This window comes from Strix uralensis, chromosome 1 (assembly GCF_047716275.1).
Source record: "Strix uralensis isolate ZFMK-TIS-50842 chromosome 1, bStrUra1, whole genome shotgun sequence".
Classification (NCBI taxonomy): domain Eukaryota; kingdom Metazoa; phylum Chordata; class Aves; order Strigiformes; family Strigidae; genus Strix; species Strix uralensis.
The window spans coordinates 169,291,237-169,317,021 of record NC_133972.1 but is presented as its reverse complement, the minus strand read 5'-3'; the positions used below and the strand labels follow the sequence as shown (position 1 = coordinate 169,317,021).

The 25,785-nt window shown below is 43.0% G+C and overlaps 1 protein-coding gene across 1 annotated transcript in view; it reads left to right on the top strand.

Moving 5' to 3' along the window:
• Window positions 1-25,785, top strand: part of COL22A1 (collagen type XXII alpha 1 chain) — a 219,672-nt gene that overhangs the window by 77,369 nt on the left and 116,518 nt on the right. The window contains exons 10-11 of the mRNA XM_074860265.1: window positions 5,115-5,168; window positions 5,964-5,999. Of these exons, the coding sequence (XP_074716366.1) occupies window positions 5,115-5,168; window positions 5,964-5,999 (90 nt within the window). The remainder of the gene's footprint in view (window positions 1-5,114; window positions 5,169-5,963; window positions 6,000-25,785) is intronic.

Sequence of the window (25,785 nt, the reverse complement as noted above, 5' to 3'; positions counted from 1 at the left end):
CTTATATCTTTGCTCTAGGCTTCTCTGTGGCTGCTTTACGTCATTCTTAGAGTAAGTGTGTTCCAAAATCTTTTCCTGTAGATTCTAAACTGGCATTTTTCTAAGTTAGTGTTATTCAGTTTGTCATGTACAGCTTTCATAAGTCAGCTGGAAAACCATGTGCTACTTCTGTGCTGTGCCTTGCTCAGCAGTACTAGATATCTCTAGGTTATCCCTAGCAGCCTCCCAGTCACACTCTACAAAATTTCCTGAGACTAGGGTAAAAGATTAGCCACAATCCATTATCCTTAGCAAGATTGTCTGAGTCATTGTCTGATTGTTAATATAGACCATTTTTCTCAGTCCTCTTCTTCCTAGATAATAGGGTAGGAGAGTGGTTGTGATGACTGCTTCAAGTTTCACAGTGCAGCTTCTATGTTATCCTGCATATTCTGCAAGCTTCTTTGACATGCACATGTATGCCTTCAGCATACACACATTTTCCTTCTGTGCTTGGTTACAAATAGAGCTGTGAGGCAATTGACTTCAAGGGAGCACTTGCACTGGAAGAAAACAAAGATTCACAACATTGCTGAAGAGATGAAAGTTGGTGGTGTTGGTGGTTCCCAGTTTCACCATGTGTGTAATTAAAAAAATGTTTGGGAAGAATTTATATTCAAAACTATTGCCATCTGAATCACTTCTACAAATTCAGTCACTGAGTTTATACCTGTTGAATAAATTAATCGCACCCCACCAAAAGTTACTCAGTTATGAAAGACTGTGGAAGGGGAAAGGAGAAATCTCTGGGTCTTGGAAGGTCAGACATCCTCAGCAATGTGTTGTGGATTTTTTGGCAAGCCTTGGTCTGCTCTCTGCAGGGAGAAGTTTTGGATGATGAGGAGACATGTTTAGAGTATGTTTTCTGCTGGTATAAAAGAACATGAATTCGTTAATGTTCAGATGTGCCTGACTGAAACTTCAGAAAATGTTTCCTGATGTTTCCACGTGTATATAAATAGCAAATTTCTATTTTAATCTGTGACAGCCTAAATAATGATGGGCTGTTTTGAAGAATGGCAGAGCCATGACTGTTGTGAGGAGGTTGCAGAAGGGCGATGAGGATAATAATAAAAGCACCCTGGAGCAACATCCTGTTGTCTTTGACCGCTTTGACAAGGTCTGTGTGCTGATGAGGATGTCTGTACTGTCTAACATGGCATGCTGCTGGGGTGCAGGAGATACTAGTCGAATACAAAATAGTGTATATCCAAGTACAGCATCAGCAAGTTTTCTGTAACAGATCCTGAAATGGCTGTCCCACTCCTGTAGGTGGGTTGCTGAAGAGCTCCGCAGCTGTGTGTGACTTCTCCCTGGCTGTAGTGGTCTGAGACTTGTGTACAGCTGCAGTAAGACTGTGTCACAGTCTCAGGGAGCTGGAGATGATGCCATTTAAATCCAGGCTCTGACAACAATTTGGTACAAATATGATGATTTGAGACAAATGACTTAGCTTCTCTATTTGCTAAATAAGGCAAGTAATCGATTTTTCTCCTGACTTGCAAAGATGTGATTAAATAACATGTACCATCCTTGAAAGCAGTTCTTGCATAGCTATTGCCAAGGACCAGCTTGTCACAGTCCCTTCTCTATGTGCAAGAACAACTATCTCTCTCCTCTTCTCTCTCTCTGCAACATTACTGAGCTACCTAGGCTAAAATACTGGCCATGGGGAAGAAAGTGAATGCTATTTGCAACTCTCCAATATTACCACCTGGTACTTTATTAAGACTAAGGCCCCACAAAAATATGAGTGGCTTCTGCATTATGTGGTTTTAAGTATCCATAGTATTTTTTAGGAACATTCAACTTGGCTCCTCATTTCTAAGGTGCAAGGGTTGTGTTTTTAAAGCTTTGTTGTTGTGCAATGAGGAGGGCTGTAAAGGTTTTTTAAGATTTCTATTTGTTACTTGAATCCAAGAGCTGGGGCTTCAAGAAACACTAAAAACAGTATTGCACGATCTCTACTATACTCAGGTTTGATTAAAACATGCTAACAAGTGAGTTCAGCATAAAAAAAGACCAAGCATTAATTGACTAAACAAGAGAGGTGGGAGTAAGCAAATGAATAAGGAAAGAAATTATCAGAAAAATGTGGAAACAGAATGATGTCAGGACTCTGAGTCAAAATTCATCATTTTCTCTATAGACATAATTGCTACTATGTATGTCTTATTTGGCATGAATTACAAAGCTGAAATCTACCCCTAAATAACTGAGGCCCAAGGGATATTCAGGTAGGCTGCAGGTATTTGAGCATTATCCAAAAATATTTTACAGGCTTATAGTGAGAAATGCCCTGTAAGAGACTATGTGGCCATGTATGAATCCAGGAAAACAACTGGTTCAGCTGGTTCAGAAAAACAGCACACAGCTGGTGGGAGTCACCTGGGAAATGGGTCCCACCATGGGATACTGATAGGGGCAGAAGTCAGTGTTAAAAAAACAGAACACCTGTTTTGCCCCAAAACAGGGATATTTGGAGAGGTTGACAAAGGCAGGAGAACTGCGAAGCTCCATCTCTAAGCTAAGACAGTTTTGGGGTTTAGTTTTGTTTTGTTTTCCATAAACCAATAGTAGCTGGTGGCTTTTTCACTCTTTATCCAAAGAAGGACTAATGGCTAAGTGGTTCTTCCTGTTTTCTTTAAGAAAAGGTCAGTTTGAAGGTCTGTTAAGAAAAGTGAATGTGGCTGTCGTCTATCTGAGTTGAAGAGCCAGAGACTGGTGTTCAGCCTCTGCTATCCTGAGCTCCCATAGCATATTCCTTCTTTCAGGGGAGGAGGTTTGGACAGGCTTTTCTTACGGTACCACCTGACCAGTGGAAATATTTGAAGTGTATAACCAGTGTGGGAAGATAATGAGTTTCTGTTCCTCTCTAATTTAAGTCTCCAAAGGCAGGGCAAAACAGGAGCGCTTGCAGTTATTAGAAAAAGAGAAAAAATCCCTCAGAGATGAACACCTCTGCCTCAATCACCCATGCTGCCAAACTGAGGGTAATGCATGGAGACACAGCGTTCATGTTTTGGAAGCAGATACAATAAAGGATGGTAGTGAGGAAGAGTGAGACAGGAAATAGCTTTGGAAGAATTGGCTAACATGCCTGAAGCTGGATCCTATTGATAAATTTTAGATGCTAATGACAGCCCAGTCTAATTTATTTTCCTTCTGCACTTGCTCTGCATGCTGTGTTGTTTGCAGGCAGCCAGGCTGGCTGGTTGGGGCGCTGAGCTGATGGTCAACAGGCTTCTGCTCTCTTCCAGCACTGCTATCGATCCGAGTTTAGAGAAAACCACTTCTCTCTGAGATCTGTTTTTGTCCATATCATAGAAATGACATTGCTTACCTGCCTTTGGGAAGTTTGTGAAGTCCAGTGTATTAGACATGCTCTAGCAGGATGTATTTTTTCCTCCAAATTAGAAAGGAGTTTTGGTGTACTTTAAGTGACTTAAGAGACAGTTGCGTAAAAACTTTTATGAATTTTGTCACAGCCGACTTGAGTTGACTGTGACATTGTTTTTGCATATATTCTACTTGCTCTATGAGCTTTCTTTCTTTTGGCAAAAAAATGATAAAGAAAGAAGCATTCATATTTCCTGTGCTTTCAAAAGTCTATCTTCATCTGGGGAAACGAAAGCATGACCCCAACAAACGTTTCAGTGTCTGATACAGCTAAGCACATTTTTTTGAGGCATAGACCAGGACAAATTAAATAGAGCCACAAAATGAAATCCTACTGTGGTACATGTGGGGAGGTTTGGGGGGTGCAGGCATCATTGGACTTACTGCTGCTGTGGTACTGGAGGGTCATGCTACAGGTCTGAGACTTTTTCAGCTTGATGCCATGTCTACACTGAAGTCCAAAGTGCCTAATCTCCCTACAAGCAAAAGATGATGAGAGGAGCAAATAGGTGAGGACATTATATTTGTTAGTGATGGATGGGGAGCTCATCACAACATATTTCTGGTATATTCCTTTTGGGTGAGAATCAGGCAGGAGCTAGGTAGAGACATGTGGGCAGAGCCCTCTGCTCCCTGGAAGCTCCTGCTGCTACAGGAATTAAAGGAACTTTAATTGAGTTAAAGGAACTAGCCTTAAACTAGTCTCAGTAATGGGTATATCCTCAGCTGGTCCTTCTTCCACTTTTGTGACTGCAGAGCAGTATGTGAAAATGATTTGCAGGTATTTTTTCTGCACTTGCTGATTTTGACACCACTTTTAGCTCTCTATCTGATGAATACTTATGAAATGATGCATCTTCTTTGATTCTTTATCCCTTTCACCCCTGTCCTTTTTAGGAGACAAGTGAAGAAAAAGTTTTGCTTGGTTTTTGATTGACTGTTTTTCTCTTTTCCTCCCTGTGTATTTGCCTCTCCAGTTTTCATTACCCACTATAATTTGTATGTTTCCAGCTGTCTTTTTCCTGTGTTCCCTTCCCTCTCTTGCAAGCAGGGAGAGCGACTCAGTGTGTATTGCATGCTTCTGTGAGGGAAAGGAGTTAGCTGATCATGAAAATCCAGCATGAATGAAAACAGTGGGTTTTGATTTTTTTAAAAATAGCTCTAAAGTATTTAGAGGTTTATTTTTTCCATATTTAGGGTGTGCACCTCCAGGGTCTTATGCAAACCACCTTTCTAAGTCCTTCCTGGCTTGATAGAACATAAGGACTTTTGAAGCACCTCACAAGAGAAAGCTCTCTGCCTTGCCAATGCACTCTGAAGGCCTCTAGCGGTATTTTCATATGAAGAATAGAATATAAAATCAATCTGAGAACTTGGACGTTCAAGTCAATATAAATGCAATGAGGTACACCCAGTCCTTACAGCAGGAGCTGTAATCTTGGTCGTAAAGACTGGTGGGACCAGAAATGTCCACAGTCTCAGTCAAACCCTTGTTACATTGCTTCCCAAAAACTCAAAGCAATGGAAGGCTGACCACAAAATACAATCACTAATGTGGTACACTTCACGGATGAGTCCAACAGGAGGGTGTAAGAGGAAATCTCATCTGTTATTTCTATGACTGTCAAGAAAGGAATTCATTAACTCTGTGGTATTAACACCCTTTCTTTTTCAAGGGAGAAAGTGGCAGCCAAGGGCTTCCTGGACTCAGAGGAGAAAAAGGAGAGTCAGTAAGTAAGAAATACCAGAATGCTTTTATGTAAGGAGATGGAAATGCAAGTAGTTGTTTTCTCCATTATGGTGAGAACTTGCTCACAATGTCAATGATGTGCCCTGTTGAATATGTTCCCTCTGCTGTGCCTTAATCACAGGAGAAAGCTGATCTTTCTGGCAGACGCTGTCATTTTTTGGAGGGGGGAAATAGATGGGTTCATCCCTGGATATAGCTGATAACTGACTTAGTATTGGCTGTCTAATTAAAATATGTAACTTGGGTGTACTTGATTATAACACAGCAGCACATCTAATGGGGACAGTTTGAGGCAACTGAACACAAAGAAGATGCAAATCTCTCTAAACTCTTTTACATTCAGATGACCAAGATACAGCTTTCCCCAGCTGCAATTAATGCAAATGCCAGACTGAGGTTTCAGGCGAGAAAATCTTTAACCCTATGTAAAATTCATTCTAATAAGGGTTGTTGTCATCCTTGATTTTGGAAATGAAATATTAGATGCTGCCCCGAAGAGAAAATAAGATGTTTTCTTGACTGAAGTAGGAGAATTTGGGATACATTTTCTATTTTAATTTGTCACTGAATTACTAACAAGGAGTTATGCCCAGTGAAAATTACTTTCCCTATAGCAGCTGTCCTGTGACTTGTGTGTCTATATATATATGTGTGTGATAAATATGGATAGATATGTCTCAGATATATAACAAGGAAAACACGAAATATATATTTATAGAGTCGTTTGACATCCTTGCTATCAAATGTACCTTTTCCCCTCTTCTTTCATTTCTAGGGCAGAACCTATGGCAGAGGAGAAAAAGGAGAAAAGGTAAGATCTAATCCTTCACTAGACTAATTAAATGATTAAACTTGCTGTTGCCTTCCATAGCTCAGAGGTTGCTTTTGGAGTACACAGAATGCAAGAGGTGTGATACAGTTAGATCTTTGTGGGGAACTTTTATATTGTGTTATGCCTCCTTCTGCAGATGAGCTTTTGCTTTTCCTCTTTGTGTTCTTTGAGTTTCCTTTGTGCATTGGCCATGTAAAATGCTATCAAATTGAAATCGTAATCTTTGCTTTGTGTAATCAGCGGTGAGTTCGTGGAGGATAATGCAGTAAAGCAACTGTCTGGAAGGATGAAAAACAAAGGGAAAGTATAATTTTGAGTTAATTGAATTTTCAACAGGTTTAAATTTGGGTCATGAGGAGACTGCCACACTGTTTCTTTTTGTTGGATATTTTCATTAATAACCTGAAGGACAAAAGCCGGAGTATTTTCTTACTGCAAATGTTAGATAGGACAGAGTATTAAGATTTGGAGGTTAACACTGAGGATACAAAATAAACACTGAAAATAGGTAGGTTATCTATCTTGGAAAATGCATTCAATGGGAAACAAGTAGCATAACAATGGGGAACAAGTAGCATAACTAGACTAATTAGCATTAAAAAATATGTTGGCTTCCAGGGAATTCTGGCTGCAAACTTCCCATTCCCCACAACAAAATGAGACTGCAGGCCTAGACTGCAGAGGAGAAGTAGCTCTTTCTCTCTGTTGCTCCATATCACACCTGGCTGTGGATGTTTTTCTTATCACCAAACTGAAATTTCAAGTTGTGGGGAGCAATGGAAAAAAGATTGACAGGAGGGTCTAGGAGATAGATGGATGTATTAAGGAAGAAGTCATGGTTCATCCTGAAAATGAGATAGAGCTCTTTTCCAGGGGGTCTGTGGCTACCTGATTGCTCAGAGAATTTAAAATAATATTGGCTTGTGGTCTGAAAGGAAGAATGCTGCACTAGCGAGAACATGGCATTTATGGGCATTGCATCTTCTCATTTGTTCTTTCTATGATTATGATATATTGATTGTATATAGTGGTGATACATCATGTGAAATTACAATCTAAATGAGGGTTGTTCATGGCAGGAAATATTATCGAGCCAGGCTAGAGACATGAGGGCCATAAAGCACACATTTCTGCATCCATCTTCCTACAGTCCTCCCACTGACAGCCACTATTTAGCCTTTGAGACTCAGGATTCAGCCTTTGGAAACCAGCTCATGTTTGGCAGGTGGCGAGAGTCAGCAGTCTGATGGGAAACATGAAGTTTACAATTTGAGTTGTGCTGCAGTTGAAGCAAGTTCTTGTTTTCTTATGTTTTGATCTCTGCAGAAAAGTGTTATAAAACATCACTCCATCTGTATTATTGTCATGCCTAGAAAAATAGGTCTGCAAGTCTGGATTGGAGGGGAAAAAATAAAAAGACCCCACAGTATGTGCAGAAATTCTTTGACTGGGATAGCCAAACAACATTGACTGGTCCAAACAAATGTGTAGTTACGGACATCCCTGAGTTTATGTCCAGCTTGTTTAATTTATTTGGTACTCCTGCCAGTCAAGGCAGTTTGTCCTCATCTGTGGAGGAAATGTATTTGGTACCCGGTGTGTTTGTGCCCCATGTCTGCCCAGTTGCTGAGTGTCACCACTGTTGATGATGGAGAAAGAGCAAAGATATATCAACTGTACATTGCTGGCTTGATTAAAAAGGGAACCTGGGGATATAGAATCATAGAATATCTCAATTTGGAAGGGACCTATAGGGATCATTGAACCCAGCTCCCTGCTCCTCACAGGACTACCTACAACTAAATCGTATGACTGTGTCGTCCAGATGCTCCTTGAACTCTGACAGGCCTGGAGCCATGACCACTTCCGTGGGGAGCCTGTTCCAGTGACTGACCAACCTCTCAGTGAAGAACCTTTTCCTAATGTCCAGTCTGAACTTCCCCTGATGCAGCTTCATCCCATTTCCTTGTGTTCTATCACTGGTCACCAGAGTGAGGAGATCAGCACCTCCCCCTCCACTGCCCCTTGAGAAAGTTGTGGGCTGTGATGAGGTCACCCCTCAGCCTTCTCTTCTCCAAGCTGAACAAGCCAAGTGATGTCAGCTGCTCCTCATAAGTCTTGCCCTCAAGGTTTTTCACCATCTTCATTACCCTCCTCTGGGCACACTCTAATAGTTTGATGGCCTTCTCATATTAAGGCACCCAAAACTGCACAATTACTTGAGGTGGGGCTGCACCAGTGCCACGTACAGTGGGACAGTCACCTCCCTCAATTGGCTGGCTATGCTGTGCTTGATGCACCCCAGGAGATGGTTGGCCTTTTTGGCTGCCAGGGCACACTGTTGACTCATACTCAACTTGCCATCAAACCAAACCCCCAGATCTTTTCCCGCAGGGCTGCTTTCCAACTTCTCATCCCCCAGTTTGTATGTATAACCAGGATTACCCCATTCCAGGTGGAGAATCCTGCACTTGCTCTTGTTGAATTTCATGCAGTTGGTGACTGTCCAACTCTCTAGTCTATCCAGATCTCTCCATAAGGCCTCTCTACCCTCAAGGTGGTCCACAGCTCCTCCTAGTTTAGTTATCATCTACAAACTTACTTAATGTAAATTTGATTCCTGCATCCAGATCATTTATAAAAACATTGAAGAGCACTGGCCCTAAAATTGAGCCCTGGGGAATGCCACTGATGACTGGCCACCAGCCTGATGTAAACCCATTTACTATAATCTTTTGATCCCAACCCATCAGCCAATTGCTCTCTCAATGTATTATGGACTTGTCTAGCTGTATGCTGGACATTTTCCCCAGAGGGATACTGTAAGAGATAGTATCAAAAGCTTTACTAAAATCCATAACCAACGATATCTTCTGGCTTCCCCTGGTCAAATAGATGGTTGACCTTGTCATGAAAGGAAATTAAGTTGGTTAAGCAGGACTTTCCTCTTGTGAACCTGTGCTGGCTGTGACTGCTGGCTGTGTTGTCTCTCAAGTGTTTTTCAATAAATCCCAGAATAACCTTCTTCATATTTTTACCAGGCACTGAAGTGAGACTGACAGGTCTATAGTTGCTAGGGTCTTCCTTCTTACCCTTTTTGAAAACTGGAGCAACATTTGCCAGCTTCCAGTTGACTGGGACCTCCCCAGACTTCCAAGACCTTTCTGCCATGCCACAGCCTGTTTGCTGGTCATGGATTGCTAGTGCTCCCCAGGGGCTTCTTGTATACGTGTGGGGGGCTTCGCTGCTATTGCCTCTGGTCCCACCCAGGTCTTCTCATCTTCTGTGTCATGAACTGTGGGCTCTTGGTGGGTCTCTCCACTCCCCTCAGGTTCCTCCAGTTCTGGAAACCCCTCTGTGCACCGCACTAGAGCGCTCCACAGCCAATCATGCCAACACCAGAGCTGCCTCAGTGATATATTTGTGTGTATAACTTTTCCTGAACAGAAAAGATCATTTTCAGGTGCAAAGGTGAACCTTCAGCAGCAGAAGAGGATAGGACTGTAAGTGGGGGGGGATCAGCCATGCAGGTAGCGTACATACCGTGGATTGCTATTGCATGCAGGGGCGGAGTACCATGTCTGTGTCTTGGCATCAGAAGAAATGCCTATGAGAGGGAAGTAGCCAGAACCACAGGGAGTTGGGGTGCAAGTGCCTGCAGTGCTAGTTACCATCTATACTCCTGAAAAAAAGAGGAGAGCCTATGAAATTAAACCCTTCCCAGAGAGGAGAACACCTGAAAGGAGGGGATTCACATGGCATTCTCTTTGCCTGCTGCATTGCAATGGTTGCATGAGCATGAATTCTTTTTGCTCTGGCTGTGACAGCTTTATGTTCCCTTGATTTTTATGGGTACAGGCCAGTGCTAGGAAACTGGGTCAGAGATGCTGGACTTCGAACAGTTGCAGTCTGTGCAATCGTTGCTGTGCATGTGCTGCGGGCTCCTTTATAAGGACAAGGCTCACATCCTAAGTGTTGATAGAATGAAGTTATCTCACCTTTGAAAAGACTGAGATGACAAGATTACTATTGTCCCCTCGTAGTATTGCTCTCCAGCTGTGCAAGTGCCAAACACCTGCCAGATCATGCTGTTGCCAAGTAGTGTGTAGGGCAATTATGTGAGGTCTGAGGCATTTGTTAGAGGGCAAATCCTTTGCTTTTCCAGGACAGCAGAGGCACTGGCCTTGCTTCTCCAGGCCATTACCTCAGTTATATCACTAAGTTGAAGCCAAAATGATGCTTGTATTAGAATACATAACGTGCCAAGAACGTCACTAGTGGTAAACCAAAAGATAATAGCAGCTGTGGCTAAAAACCTAATTCATGTCAATGTGAGGTCTTGTGTGACTGTGAAAACCAGGAAATTCACTGTGATGGCTCAAGCAACAGCCCAGCATGTTCTTCCAGGCCTAAATATCTCAGCCTGGTAGAGGAAACTTTTTATGAACAGAAACATGCTTGTGCAGACCAAGTAATTGTACATAGATACAAAAAAAGAAAATAACATAAGAGGTGCTCTTGTAAACTGCTCTCAAGTGGATTTCCTGGTTAGGTGTGATTCAGCTGCCACTACTCCATATTAGATCTTAAATTTCCACTGTTGACTGTTATCTTTCAGCCCTTGGAGTGTTTAACCCCTATGGCATTAGTTGTAGTCTGTCATATTTCTGCTCGTAAATCTGTGTCCCTTTACTGTGTGTTCATTCACTGGTTTTGCACATGCTTATGCTATTGAACTGATTATTATACATGGGCAAATATCCAATTCTATAACATGATCACCATGAAAGGCAATCTTTTGACTTTGTTCTGTAGGTTATTCAAATGGATATTTGCTAGACCAGATGGCCTGGTCCTGCAAGGGTTATAACTCAAATCTTCAAACCTCTGTTGATCCAAGAGGAGTAGGTGCAGGAGCGGAGTGAGAACAGAAGGAACAGCTGTTGAACATTTTTGAGGATGATTCAAGCAGGACGGGGTTTCAGTGACTCTTGATCAAAGTCAGGGTAATCATGTTTGACAAGGGAGGTTCTGTACAGTATGAGGTCTGCATTCCTGGGGCACAGCCATCCACATCATGAGCCAGCCTGCCTTTCTAATGCCTCCATACAAAGTTTAACTTCATAGAATCATAGAATCGTAGAATATGAGCTTGGAAGGGACCTCAAGGATCATCTGTTCCAACCCTTCTTGGCAAAAACATGGTCTAGACAAGATGGCCCAGCACCCTGTGCAGCTCAGTCTTAAAACTGTCCAATGTTGGGGAGTCTACCACTTGGGGAGATTATTCCAATGGCTGATATAGAAATCTTAGAGGCTTTTAAAAACTGATGCACTTGTCTTGCAAAGTACAGAGTATTATGCAATGGTGCTGAGCCACCTTTCTAGCATCCTAAAGCCCAACAGTAGTGAGAAGGCTCCGCAGGTGGGAAGGTGCTTAGAAAAGTGATGACTTTGGAGAGGACATGATGAAAATCTGTATGGAGATATCAGTAGGAAATTTTAACTGTTTCTTCTGTTATAAAAGCTAAGGGGAAGCAAATCAAACTACCTGGTAGTAAGTTTAAAATGAACAAAATGAAGCTGCTTTTCATACAGTAGGTACTGGAGCTCCTCTTCGCAGTCTGCTCTGGAGGTTAAGATTTTGTGTGTTTAAAAAAGTGCATATGTGTTAATTAAAGAGAGACATCTGTAATCATCTCATCAGTACAAAGATATTATCTCTGCTTCAGGACATCAGCAACTGATGGCAGTATAGTAGGTGAGAGAAGTCTCCCATAAGGCTGCTGCTGCAGATGGGATAGGAGCTAGCTAGACCTTTGGCCTGACTGCTGGTAGCTATTCTTGGTCTTTTGTACAACTCTTGACTATTCCTAAGAGCCTCATTACCCAGAAGGGGACAAAAGTTTCCATAGTCCACTCAGGGCTTGGACCAACAGTTTATAGCTATTGAAGAGTAAGAAACACAAGAAAAGTGTCATTAAAGTATTGAGTCAAGTGATCACTACTGTGATTTTCCACAGGAAACCAGTCTGGTGGAGGAGAAAACTAACCAGAAGCACCCACCTTCTGAAGAGGTGGTGGATGAAAGTTTCATTGTGGCTTACACTGGGACTTCCCTCACTAATGTGTTTCCAAGAGTATAGAAGCTTTCTTTTTGTGCTTTATCTGTTTCCCTTCATGCTAATAATCACACATGCAGCAGTGAATATGAGAAACAGCTTCAGTAGATTAAGTCTATATTCTCCTAACAATGTTTTTTTACATGGTAATGACTTGTTCTGATAAAAATGCAGAAGGATTATTATAGGATTTCTTACGAGAATAAAACCTCTGAAGTGGCTTGGCTTATTAGAGATGCAGTGACTGCAAGACCAAGCATAAAGAAGAAAAGCAGGCAGATAGTTAAGACTCTGGGCTAGGCTGCAGGAGACTCAGGCTTAAAACTTGGCTCCAAGAGGTTTGTTGACCTTGGGCAAAGCAGCTAGTCTTTGTAAAATGTAAAATGAAGCTGGAGAACCTCTTTCCTTCAAGGCTTTGTATATCTTGCCTGCTAGATCCTTTAAACAAAGGCTTTGCTTCCTCTGTCTTCCAAATTTGAGTTACCGCCATTTTTAGGGCTTCTTGAAAAGCTGCAGAAATCTACCCTGTTAGATAGAGTCTATCCACACAGAGCCCTGTGCTCTCTGTCTTTGCCCTGAGGCAGCTGAATGTAAGAAAGGTCTGACCTGAAAGCCATATAACTTTTTTCCCCCAGTGCTGTGCTGTCAGCAGGACTTAGCAAATTAGCACGAGCGCAGTGCCTCTGGGTCAGGCCTGGCTAGCATCCAGTAACTTGGGGTACAAGAAAATGAGTGCAGTTCTGCCTGAAAAAGGTGCCACAGACATAGCTGGAGTCTGATATTGCATGCTGGTTTGATGGCAAAGGAGAACTTTTGCTTGGATATTTTTAAGGGATGTATTTTGGGACCAGAAGGGCTTGACTTGGTTGCAGGTAAAGCTCAGGCTGGAAGTGGTGTTTTAGACACACAGAGCTATAATAAAGTTTGAGAGTCAGGTCCCTGAGTGTCAGGGTGCAGCAAGGACCAGCTGTACCCCAAGTGGAATGGAGATGGAAACAATACCATGTCTGGCAGGGCAGGGACCTCACCAGCCAGGGCTTATCCCGTAGCACTCCAGCAAGGGAACAGGATGGGTCAGCAATGGTAGGCAGGTTGAGCTGAGTCCAGATCACCAGACTGATCCACAGTCATGAATCAAGTCTAAGTCCAAGCCAGGAAGGTTGTTCTGCAAGTCAGGGTCAGGATTATCAGGGTACGTGGCCAGGCCACTGCAGTGCAGTTCAAACAAGGGCCAAAGGTGGGAACCTCTGCTTAAAAAAAGCTTCAATGCAAAGGAGGGGGACCAACCATCTGAACTCCTAGAAGCAGGACACGCTCTCTGAGCACTTACACAATGTGGAGCCTGAGCTTGCACAAACTAAGAATTAGTCCTTATTCTTACAGCTTCCAAATAAAACTAATTGTTACTCCAGGAGATTACGTGTGTCCTTTCACTGATGAAACCTTGAGTTGGGTGCAGGGAAGGTGCTCCACCTAGGTTACAGGCTGTCACATCTTGCTCAGACGAGGGAGACAAGTGACTCAGATTCACAAATCACCAATGGAGCGGACAACAAGTCTCCAAGTCTAAACATTTATTAACTACCCACAATGTACTAATTGAACACATGATAATTCGCTAAGTATATAGCAAGTTGTGGCAAGCAATACAATATGCCTTGCATTTCTTAATGGGAAAGGGAAAAGAGGGAGATAGAGGGAATGGGGAAATAGAGATCACCAGTCTGGGTTTCTGCGCTGATCCCGCCAGCGAGGGTTCCAGGAGGCAGCTGTTCTTCTTCGCTTCACTTCACTCTCCACCCCCCACCCCCACCTCTTTCTTCCCCCTCGATTTATACACACTTTCCTTGGGTCCATCCCCTAGGTCAACCCGCATACCTACATATCCCATGTATGGGGAGGGGTAAGGTGTTTCATGGGATGATGTAATTAGCATGATCTTGTTAGTCTTCATTAGCATATTCAGGGGTGTTAACTTTAAGATACATTTCGTGGATAATGAAGCAAAGGTCATTCACTGGACAGATGGCCCTTGAAATTTGACCAGGTGCACCACAGCAGAGCCGTCCTGTCTCCACAGGGCTCCCCCCTCCAGCTGCATTCTGTGTTATTCAGGCAGCCTTATCAGCTTCGACCTCCACAGAATGCACCCTGCGGCTATAGTTTTGTCTTGCAAGTGTTTGAGTCATTTCTTCGATCAGCCTCAACTTTTGCTTTCTCAGGCTGTTTTTCTTAGTTTCTTGCAGGCCTGGTTTCTCATCTCTCACACAGGCCTTCTTTGGGCTGCTGTGGTGTTCAGACATTGTCACCAAGTCCCAAAACTCTTAAATGCCACCCAGTTTACCCAGGGCTGGCGAGCTGAAAGGTGTCTCTGAGAGTCTAAGGAAGCAGCAGGAGACTTTGTGCATCAGCATCCAGGTTGGTGGGCAGTGCTCTTTCAGCCAGCACATCTTGTCAGTAACAAGATGGGAAAACATCTCAAAGTTTAGAGATTCTATTGAGTTTGAAATTTGAAAACAAAACAAAACCCCAACTGCCCAGTAATTGGTGTTCCTTGGAGACAGTGGCTGTGCAAATATTGCCTCCTTGGGGTTTGGTTCTTAGCACTCAGATCTTTTTACTTTATTGCAGAATAAAAAATAATGTGAGCATAGCTCAAACTGACCTGGTAATGAAAAGTGAAAGTGCAATATCTGCAGGTTTTTTCTTACTATTTTTTGTGCTGGGAATCATCTCTCTCAGGAACCATTCCTGGTTACTGACTTCGTCTAGTTAAGGTCACTCAGCACTTAACTTTTCAGTCCAGCACTTAAACATCTGTATAATAATACCTCATCTACTTCCTAAGGCTGTCATGCAGCTCACTAGAGTCATTTGTATCTGTCATTTCTTTTCTGAATCTTCTGATTAAAAGGTGAGGCATATTAATGTTAGTATCTGCCTTAGTACTCTGAGTATGTTCTGAATCCTCTTGTGTATGCAGGCAATTTCAGTTTGCTCGTTGAGTATTTTTGAGTCCTCTTAGCTGTAGTTAAAGTACGTTCTGCACAGCAAAATAACCACGGTTTGATGGAGTTCTTTTTCTTAACAAAAATTAGAGGGTTTTAGATAAATTCTGTGGTTTTCTGTGACCCAGAATAACAGCTGCAGATTGTAATAAACAACTCGAAGCCAGATCACATACTAATTGTGCATCGTGACAGCTTAATTCTCAGCAGGGCAAGAATACTAGTAACTTGGGTTTTTTTCCTTACATAAACTTAGAGAACATTTCTTCCTTTTCAGCATTGGCCCCTGGCTAGCAGGTACTTTGCTAGTATACAATGACATCTACTGGCAATCAGAAGTTTTCAAAGTCTCCAGCACTTGTTTCTTTAGAGGATTTCTCTGCCAAGATCCACTGGTAGTGTGGAAAGGAAGCACATGAGGAAGATTTGCCAACTTTATGCTTCTTCTGATAGAAGAGCTGGGGGGAGGAAAACAGATTGCCTTGATCCTGTCATTGATAACTGTTGTTTGAATGCAGGATGCTCTTGAGAGCGATATTGCAGTGGATAGATATGGATTAGCTGCCTGTTAGGTGCAAAATAAAAAAAGCTTTCCTAGCAGTCTGGAGCATACACTCTGAAATGGATCTTGTAGCCTAATGAATCATGGAGAGCTGAAGCATTACACAAAGCAAGTTGCTATCACCAGTCTATCAAAGGCATCTTAAGTGTTCCCTGCCCCTCTTCCTGCTACATGTTTTCACATCTATCTAGTTAAGAAGCCAGATTTTCTCCTTTCCACTGATCAAAGCTGTTGCCAAGCTGAGTTTCCTTGTTCATGGCTGAGAAAGTGCAGGTGCCTTTTTCATGGTCTCTCTGGAGGTGCAGGTGAGGGCAGGTGAGACCATGGCAGCACTGTGTTTCATGCTGTTCTTTACTTGCCCAAGTACAACTCTGAACAACTTTAATTTCCTCTTTTCAGTCTCTCACCCTTTTTTTTTTTAAGCACTACCTAGAGATTTTATGTCTCACAAAGTCCAGAAGGCCTGTTGTCTCTGGGGTTAGAAAGATGGTGATTTGTGTGTCAGACCCTGCTGGTAATAAACATGCACATTGTAGCAAGTGCCAGATGAGGAAAACGTGGGGGTTTTTTTCATGAAAATCTTTCCTTTCCTGGTGAAATGGTGAGTAGACCACTAGTGGTTGTTATTTCAAGGGAATCTGATGCGTTTTGTGTTGTGAGTGGGTTTGGGTCTCTGGAGACTCAGTTTGTGGTTTTGGCTCTATATCCTTGGCTCCATAGGGGATCTTGGCCTTAGCTCTTCCCCTTCTTGTACCTCAGTACTCCCATAAGTAAAATGGGAAGAACGATCATGACCTTTGTGATGCACTCTGAGATTAAAAAGACCTAGGAAGAAGCATCACTTTATGAACAAATATGTCTGGTTGGACCAAAGTAGTTTATAATCTTGTCAAAGACTTGACTGAGCAGCCTCAGGTATGTTTGGTAGTCAGCAGAAGTGTATAACTGCAAGTTATAAGTGGGTGGTGATAAGACTTCAGGCAGGATGCTGTCCTAGTTTGGGCATGACATTTAAAGAGATATGTGGAGAGATGTTACCCGTTGCAGAGCGCGATGTGAAGAATGATCAGTGATTTTGCAAATTTAACCAGCAGGGAGAGACTGAAAGGACTGGACTCTGTAAGGAGGGTAGAAATCATGGACTAGATGATGTGGTTAAACTTGAGGAAAAGCATTCTACGTATTTCAGTGAGGTGCTGGAATAGACTCCAAGGGGTGAATGTAAAATATCGATAGAATCATAGAATGTTTTGGTGTGAAGAGACCTTAAAGATTACCTAGTTCCAACCCCCCTGCCATGGTCAGGGACACCTTCCACTAGACCAGGTTGCTCAAAGCCCCATCCAACCTGGCCTTGAAAACTGCCAGGGAGGGGGCATCCACAACTTTTCTGGACAACCTGTTCGAGCCTTCCTTATCTCTAATCTAAATCTGCCCTCTTTTAGTTTAAAAGCATTACACATCATCCTATCACTGCACTCCCTGATAAAGAGTCCCTCCCCAGCTTTCCTGTAGGCCCCGTTTAAGTATTGGAAGGTCTCAAAAAAGTCTCCCTGGAGTCTTCTCTTCTCCAGGCTGAACAATCCCAACTCCCTCAGCCTGTTCTCACAGGAGAGGTGTTCCAACCCGCTGATCATTTTTGTGGCCCTGCTCTGGACCCGCTCAAGCAGGTCCATGTCTTTCCTGTGCTGAGGATCCCAGAGCTGGACACAGTACTCCAGGTGGAGTCTCACCAGAGTGGAGTAGAGAGGCAGAATCCCCTCCCTCGACCTGCTGGCCACACTTCTCTTGATGCAGCCTAGGATACAGTTGGCTTTTTGGTCTGTGAGCACACATTGTCAGCTCACATCCAGCTTTTCATCCACCAATACCCCCAAGTCCTTCTCCTCAGGGCTGCTCTCAATCCACTCATCGCCCAGCCTGTATTTGTGCTTGGGATTGCCCCGACCCATGTGCAGGACCTTGTGCTTGCCCTTGTTGAACTCCATGAGGTTTGCACAGACCCACCTCTCCAGCCTGTCCAGGTCCCTCTGGATGGCACATCCCTTCCCTCCAGCGTGTTCACCGCACCACACAGCTTGGTGGTGTTGGCAAATTTGCTGAGGGTGCACTCGATCCCAGTGTCCATGTCACCAACAAAGATGTTAAACAACACTGGTCCCAAAATTGACCCCTGAGGAATTCCAGTTGTCAAAGGTCTCCACTTGGACATCAAACTGTTGACCACAACTCTTTGAGTGCGACCATTCAGCTAATTCCTTATCCACCGAGTGGTCTATCTGTCAAATCCATGCCTCTCAAATTCAGAGACAAGAATGTTGTTCAGGACAGTGTCAAGTGCTTTGCACAAGTCCAGGTAGATGACGTCAGTTGCTCTTCCCTTATCCACCAACGCTGTAACCCCGTCATAGAAGCCACCAGATTCGTCAGGCATGATTTACCCTTAGTGAAGCCATGTTGGTTGTCACCAATCACCTCCTTATTTTCCATGTGCCCTAGCGTCATTTTCAGGAGGATCTGCTCCATGATCTTGCCAGGCACAGAGATGAGACCGATGGGCCTGTAGCTCCCTGGGTCTTCCTTTATTCCCTTTTTAAAAATGAGGGTTATGTTTCCCCTTTTCCAGTCAGTGGGAACTTCACCAGACTGCCACAACTTCTCAAATATGATGGTTAGTGGCTTAGCCACTTCATCCACGAGTTCCCCGAGGACCTGTGGATGCATCCCATGGACTTGTGCACCTTCAGGTTCCTTAGATGGTCTCAAACATGATCTTCTCCTACACTGGGCAGTTCATTCTCCCAGTCCCTGCCTTTGCCTTCTGCCTCTTGGGTGGTGTGGCTGAAGCACTTGCTGGTGAAGACTAAGGCAAAAATTCCATTGACTACCTCAGCCTTCTCCATGTCCTTTGTAACCAGATCTCCTGTTTCCTTCTGGGAAGGGCCCATATTTTCCCTAGTCTTCCTTTATCACTGACATTCCTATAGAAGCTTTTCTTGTTGCCCTTGACATCCCTGCCCAGATTTAATTCTATCAGGACTTTGGCCTTCCTAACGTGATCTCTGGCTGCTCAGACAGCTTCTCTATATTCCTCCCAGGCTACCTGTCCTTGCTTCCACCCTCTGTAGGCTTCCTTTATGTGTTTGAGCTTGTCCAGGAGCTCCTTGTTCATCCATGCAGGCCTCCTGGCATTTTTGCCTGACTTCCTCTTTGTCTGGATGCATCGCTCCTGAGCTTGGAGGAGGTGATCTCTGAATATCAGCCTTCTTGGGCCCCTCTTCCCTCCATTACTTTCTCCCATGTTACTCTGCCAAGCAGATCCCTGAAGAGGCCAATGTCTGCTCTCCTGAAATTCCAGCGTAGTGAGCTTGCTGTGCACTCCCTTTGCTGCCTGAAGGATCTTGAACTCCACCATTTCATGGTCACTGCAGCCAAGGCTGCCCTTGAGCTTCTAAGTAACAGCAGATGTTTAAGAGCAGATTGGCACTGGAATTTGGAGGACCCCAACACACTACTCTTCTGCCCTAATATGCTCTTCTCAGAGCTACTGAAATTTTTGAGGGGTGTGTGGAGATCTGAAGGATCAGGAACTTCCCAGAATTAGAGCAAAAGGAATTAACAGATTTTTCTCACAAGGCAAAGTATCAACAAGACCAGAACTATTTTCTGTGTGCTATTTAAAGATGTAAGGACATAAATTAATCAATGTCATGATACATGACTGGGTTATTTTTCTACTTCAATAAACACTTTCCCTCTAACACTGGGCAAGCTGTTTGTCTGATCTTGAGCAGTGGCAGATGCCAGCAAGGAGCATCAGCTTGTACTTTGAGACAAGGAAGTTTTCAGAGCAGAGCTAGTATGTTTTTCACTGACAAATGTATCTTTAATTGAGGACTCTCTTGACCCAACCATGCAAACAAAAAAACCTGGAATATTAGGAACTACTGGTTGGAATCCAACCCATTGTAGTCCAGTTTATTTCTCAGGTTATTCCTCTGTGTAGTGCAATTGTGGGACCAACTGATTCCAGTTATCTTTTGACTCCTAATCAGTATGTTCAATCATAAATAGATCTGAAATCAATTTGACTGTTTCTTAATTTGAAGAATTCAGCAACTAATTGAGCATCTCTTCTAGCTGTTGAACAAAAGTATTTAAAACCCAACAGCTCCCCGCTGTTCTCTCCTGTGCTCTATGCAAACTAAATGCTTTCTTCAAGTAAGTACTCCACTTTGACCAGTCTTGATGTTATAGGTCAACCAACAGTTGAACAGTTGCCAAAGGTGTCTGACCACCCCAGTCCTTCAGAAATCCCTTACAGAGTGAGTGAAGGTATATCACGGTGGTGATGCCACTAGTATGAAGCTAATGAACAGGATCTTGGGCACCAATGACAGCTTTGAAGTCTTTAGGATGTTTCCTGGCTATTCTGAACTCTAGTGACCTAGATCAGGTTTATGAGTGACTATGTTGCAAATTAACTGCTACACAACTGTTGTTTTACCTTTTGTTTTACGTTTTACCATTTTGATGCCAAGGTGGAGCATTGGATTTCTTCAGAGAAAGGTATCTGTTCGTATCCCTAAAAAATGATGCACCTGCTCACCCCAGAAGAACATTCAATGAGTAGGATCATATGGTGAAGGGTCAGATGGTAGTGTCCATGATGTTTGTGATAAGGTTCAAGGGTTCAGAGACCTTTGAAAGACAAGGTCTCCTGAATTTGTACCTTTGGGGGACAACTGACTTCTATGCAATCCATTAAATAAATGGATCTTTGATATGTTTGCAGTACAAAAAAATGCCTGTAACTATCATTTAACCAGCTGTCTGCATACTGGACTGCGTTTCCTGATAGACTAGCCAAACCTTCTACTGACCCCTGTGTATCTTGTCCACATGACCTTTCTGTTTATTAAATCAGAATATAATACAGAGACCCAACAGAGATTTTCTTCATTTCTTAGAATTAACTAAAGTGAACTCCAAGTTGAGATTAATGTCTTATTTCTTGTGGAAACAGAAGACAATGCCAGTTTTGGTGTCAATTTTGCCAAGATATTAATAGGGGTTTAGCATCGTAAGGCTAACAGAATCCTGCATCTGTGCATTGGAGAATGTCTGGTCAGCAGCTTTTGAAAATGGAGCTGGGTGACATATATCTACTGCAGCTCTATCTCTCAATTGATCTGCAGATCATCCCTGGCTTTTAATTAAAACTTTGTCTTTGCCTCATCACTCTAAAAAAAGACAAATACAAAATTTACAATATTTTTCAAGAAAATATTTATTTTGTATGGCTGCTGGAGACAAAGTTGTGAAATCTTTCATTTCAGCCTCCTCAAGTTGGTAGCTCCTGAATGGAAAAACCTAGAAAAGAAACATGTTACATCCTTCCAGACCATGTGGTCTCTTGGAAATCTTCTCAGGCATTTGAACCTGAAGACCACACTCAACTTGCTACACCTCTTCTGTCCTCCTTCACTTTTCTCATCAAACAGTGAAATCAGTTTAGTGTGTAACCAGGGACCAGCAGTAGGCCACCTACCCATGGTCTTCTAGTTTATTCTTTGTGAACATCAGGTTGCCAAATTAAATGCAGGCCAAAGAGCCAGGAAAGAGCAAGAGTAAACTTATGGTTAGGTCACTGGTTTAGGATACAAGAAATCTTGAGTTTCTATCTTTGTCCCAGACTGTGACCTTCCATATGTCTTCTGCTCAGTTGTACCTCTGACTTGTCACCCTCATGAGATGAAAGCAATATTACAGTTGCTATAACTTCCTTCTCATTTCACAGGGATGCTGTGAAGTTAATTAACAAAGGAGAGAGGGGTGTGTTAATGGTGAAGTAGTAATAACACTACACAGTTCAGTTTTGCTTCTGTTTCCATTTTATCTTGCCACTTTTGTTCTGTTTCTCTTCAGCTCTTGCTATTTTGTCTCCTACCTTGAATATAGATCCCCCGGTTTGCGCAGCTGTCAATATGCTGAGTGCATGATTCATGGTGTTCTGCTTGGCAGATTTTTGAAGGTCTCCCAATGACACCTTTACTGACGTTTTGTGATAGAGTTAGAAATTTTGATTTCATTTTAGAATTAGAAAAGTGGCACTTCTTTGTTAGGTGTAGACCAGTTTGGAAGAGAAAATAAATAAAATATATAGAATTGATCTTAGAATGATCTATGTTCTGTCATCTTCTCTGTAAGCTGAAGGAAAAGTCCAGTGATTTACTCAAATTTGACAGGAAAATGAGAATCTAACCATGTGTTTTGGACTGATTTTTTCCCCATTATTTTCTTGTTTAGTTTGCTCTCATTTCCATTAACGTAGGCCACAACCCAGAGTTTGAAATAAAATATGTGATTATAGGCTACAGCTGTTCTCGAGTTGGAAGAAATATTTGTAAACTTGGCAGCTGCTTGAGGAGCTGCAAGTGGAGGAAAGAAAAGCAGTTAAACTTGAGTAGATTGCTTAAAAACAGCACTGAGGGATTATTCCTTTGTGTGCTTTTGATGTCTCTCTAGGAGCAGGTAATACCAAATTGTTGTATCTCTGTATCTTTCCATATACCTGCAGATCCCTTCCTTCTCTAATGTAGGTCTCTTTCTTTTCAGAGAAATTCTGCTATGAGGCTGGATATGGCAAAATCACTGTATTAGTTGTTACCACTCTGAGGAAACATATCATCTAGCAATTAAGGTTATCCACTTTGTAATTTCATAGTTATCTCCATTCAGCCATCTGAGGATATACATGGGATGTAGATATAATTTCGTCACAGACCATATGCATAATGTTCAGGCAATTCTGAGGGGCAGTGAGGCTCAGTATAACCCAAGTGAGGTGAATTGTTGGATGATATGCAATAAATTAAACTATATGTGCATATGATGAGCATGTCTTGGAAAGTTTAAAAAAACCCCCACCTTTCATGATCATGGAGGGATCACTATCCTATGCCTGGTGTGATCTGGCAAATCCATGTGACAGTGGTGTACCCGGATCCTTGGCATACCAGTATCTTTGCTCAGTTGTCTAAATGGAATAACTCTGCTGATGTACACAAGCTGATAAAGAAATCTCTCTGGGTGTGTCTATACTTCCCCAGCTCACCTCTATATTTTTAATGGATAATACACTTGAATACAATGGGAGTATCTTTATTCTTCATCATGTCATTACTCTGCAGCAGCTGAGATTTGCCTGTGCTCTGAATTTCCTCATGATGTGGCATTTCCTTTGTCCATTGGATCTGGACAGACCATGTACCCATGCAAGCCCTGCTTTGAGACCCCCCAGGAAGGACAGTAGTGCTTAGGCCTTGCTCTGTATCCTCTGTGTGGCTCTGGCACTTCCATTAAAAAATAAATACAAGCAAATTCAAAATTCTGTCCTTTTTACTGAATTCTGCCTAAGCTTTTTGTTTTAGTATGACTCAGAAAACCTTCCTAATTTGCTTGCAGAATTTATATCAATTCTTTGAGGAATGAAAGATGGAGTTTTCAGAGTGATTTGTCTAGTGCTACATCCTTAGAGCTTGTAGTATTCAGTATTTTAGGAATTTCCTAAGCCCAGCTGCCACATTTGTTAATGCACTTCCTCACAGGTACAACTACCTACACATTGAAGTTTTTTTCCACAAAACTATTGACAAGAAAGCCATAGGTCACCTTACCTATAGCATAAAACTATTCCAGAAAGTGTTGGCTAAGCCTAAAGGAAGCTGCCTTAGAAACTATACTCTGTTGCCCTCCTCTTCTGCCTTTGCTGCTTCTTCCCAGTTTCCTGGAGAGCCTGGTCCTTGTTACCTTCCTATTCTGATCCAGATGTTTCTCCAGAAAGGGACAGTCTTCAAGGTTCAGATATCCATAAAGTAGATGGGTGGCAGTAGAAATGTGTGGCATAAACAGATAGGTGTGGTTTACATGTCACCACCAGAATCTCATTGTGTTGAAGCTGGGAATGCAGCCAGCCTGTGGGTATATAGTATTATTTTTATCCCACTCAGTGCCACAACCAGGTTTGGCCTTGGTGCAAGGAATGCCATAAGCTTTTCTTCCCCAGGGCTTGATGCCAGCTGCCAAAGACTGCCCATTTTCCCACTGTGGTGCCTGGATCCTTCAGCCCAGCACACTTTCAGACCATGTCTGCTTGGCAGCTATTTCACTGTCTCTCTGTCTCCGCTATTTCTGTATTATATTTACACATTGCTTGCAGTTTTAAACTGAGCTATGGAGCGTAGTGACTGTCATTTAATATTTATTCATACAGTGTCCAGCAGAGTGACCCAAGCAGGGAACAAATGAGGCGTTGCTGTAATGCAAGTAAATAATTGTAGAAGAACTACTGAAAGGCAAAAAATGGCATTTGTAGAAATATGTAGTTACCTGTGCACTACATAACCTCTGTATATTCACAGTCTGTGTCAGGATATAACTTCAGTGCTTGCAGTACCCTCCTGCTTCTCTTGCTCAGTGATATCTGCTTCTGTGTGACCAACTGCACTTCACAACCATATTGCAAGAAAAGTCCTCTGGTTGCTTTAGATCAGAGGGCAGCTTGCCAAATCTAGGTTCTTTTGACAAATATTTTGTCAACGGTGAGCTAATGGAGGTGTTTATTCTCTTGCTAACTTTGTTGGAAATGTTCAATTAAAGGCCACTGGCTGTGCAGCACAGAGGATGAAACTAAACGTAGTGGCTGGCTTTCCAGTGGATAAGAGAAAGACAGCACACTCATGAGTCTGGAAAAGGGAAGGCACTCAGGAAAATCATCTGCCTTCCTTTTGAGCCTAATTTCTGGAGCTGTAACCTCCCCAGCAAGAACTCCTCTTGAACAATGTTGTTTCAGGCCCCTGTGATTTCTTCTTTGGCCAATTTTGTCATACTCTAATTGCAACTTTCCCTGGCTTTAGAGAGAGTTTTCCAGGATAGATGCCCTGGCAGAGCCCCTCAATCCACAAGTGCTGGAGAGAGAGGTGAGCTCTTTTGCTAACCCAACTGACCTAACTGGAGGGGTTGAGGGGAGGGAACAGACACCTTTTGGGTTCACCAGCACGCCCCTAGGTCTGAGAAACATGCTGAGCACAATGCTTGGGATTTTACCTGATGAAAAAAATCTGGTGGGCAAGTGAAAAGGTGATTGTTCTGCAATGCAGTTCATGAGGTTAGGTAGTTAAAAAAAAAAAAAAAAGTTGCTTGATGAAGTAAATTGCTCTGGCAAGAGGACTCTGATCCAGTTAGCTGCATCCTCTGTGGGGGTTTTGGCAAGTGGCTGTGAGCTGAGAGTGCAAGCTGTTGGATGCTTTTCCATCCCTGTCTGTCACGGCTACTTTGGCACTATGCAAGAACAGCAGCACCGATGCTTTTGTGCTTTCTGCTGTTTTCTGCTGCTCACTCCTGTAGGTTACGCAGTTTACTTCGTGAACGTGAGCATTTTGACACAGGCAACACAGTCTCTTCTTGTACTTTTACTAAGGCTCAAACATCTGCTGAACCTACCCTTAGCCTGACAGGTTTTTCTGCTCAGTGAGGCAAACAAAGCATCTGACCAGGGTTAATGGGGGTTCAGTGGAACGAGCAGAAGTAGCAGCCCTTTCCATTCTGTAGTCTGGTGGGGCTCAGTGGTGGTTCCCCAGGAGATGTTAAACCTGTCTCTAGAGCCTAGGTTGCTTCTGTGCAGTTTTCTCCTTTGGGAAGAACTGCTAAAGCTGGTGAATACTAGAAGATTTCTACTGCAAGCAGGCAAAACTCTGTAGCTTTATTTCCAGCTCTGTGCCAGGCTGGTGTGTGACATGTGGTGCTTCAGGTTATGCAGCAGGACAGAGGTGATGGCAGTTGAAACAGGTGAAGAAAATGTCTTTAGTGAGCTCCTTGTAATGCTGGGCCTTGCTGGATCACATATTCCCAGAGCACGGTGCATTTCTGAAGCCCTTCTTCCCTGCTTGGTGACCCTGGTCAGTGGGTGGCAGTCCAGGCTGACCAGCTGTCTCTGGCACGGATGGTCACCAAGCTGGGCACATTCCTGCAAATGCCCATGCAGCCTCTTGGCTGTGAGGGCCAACGGATCT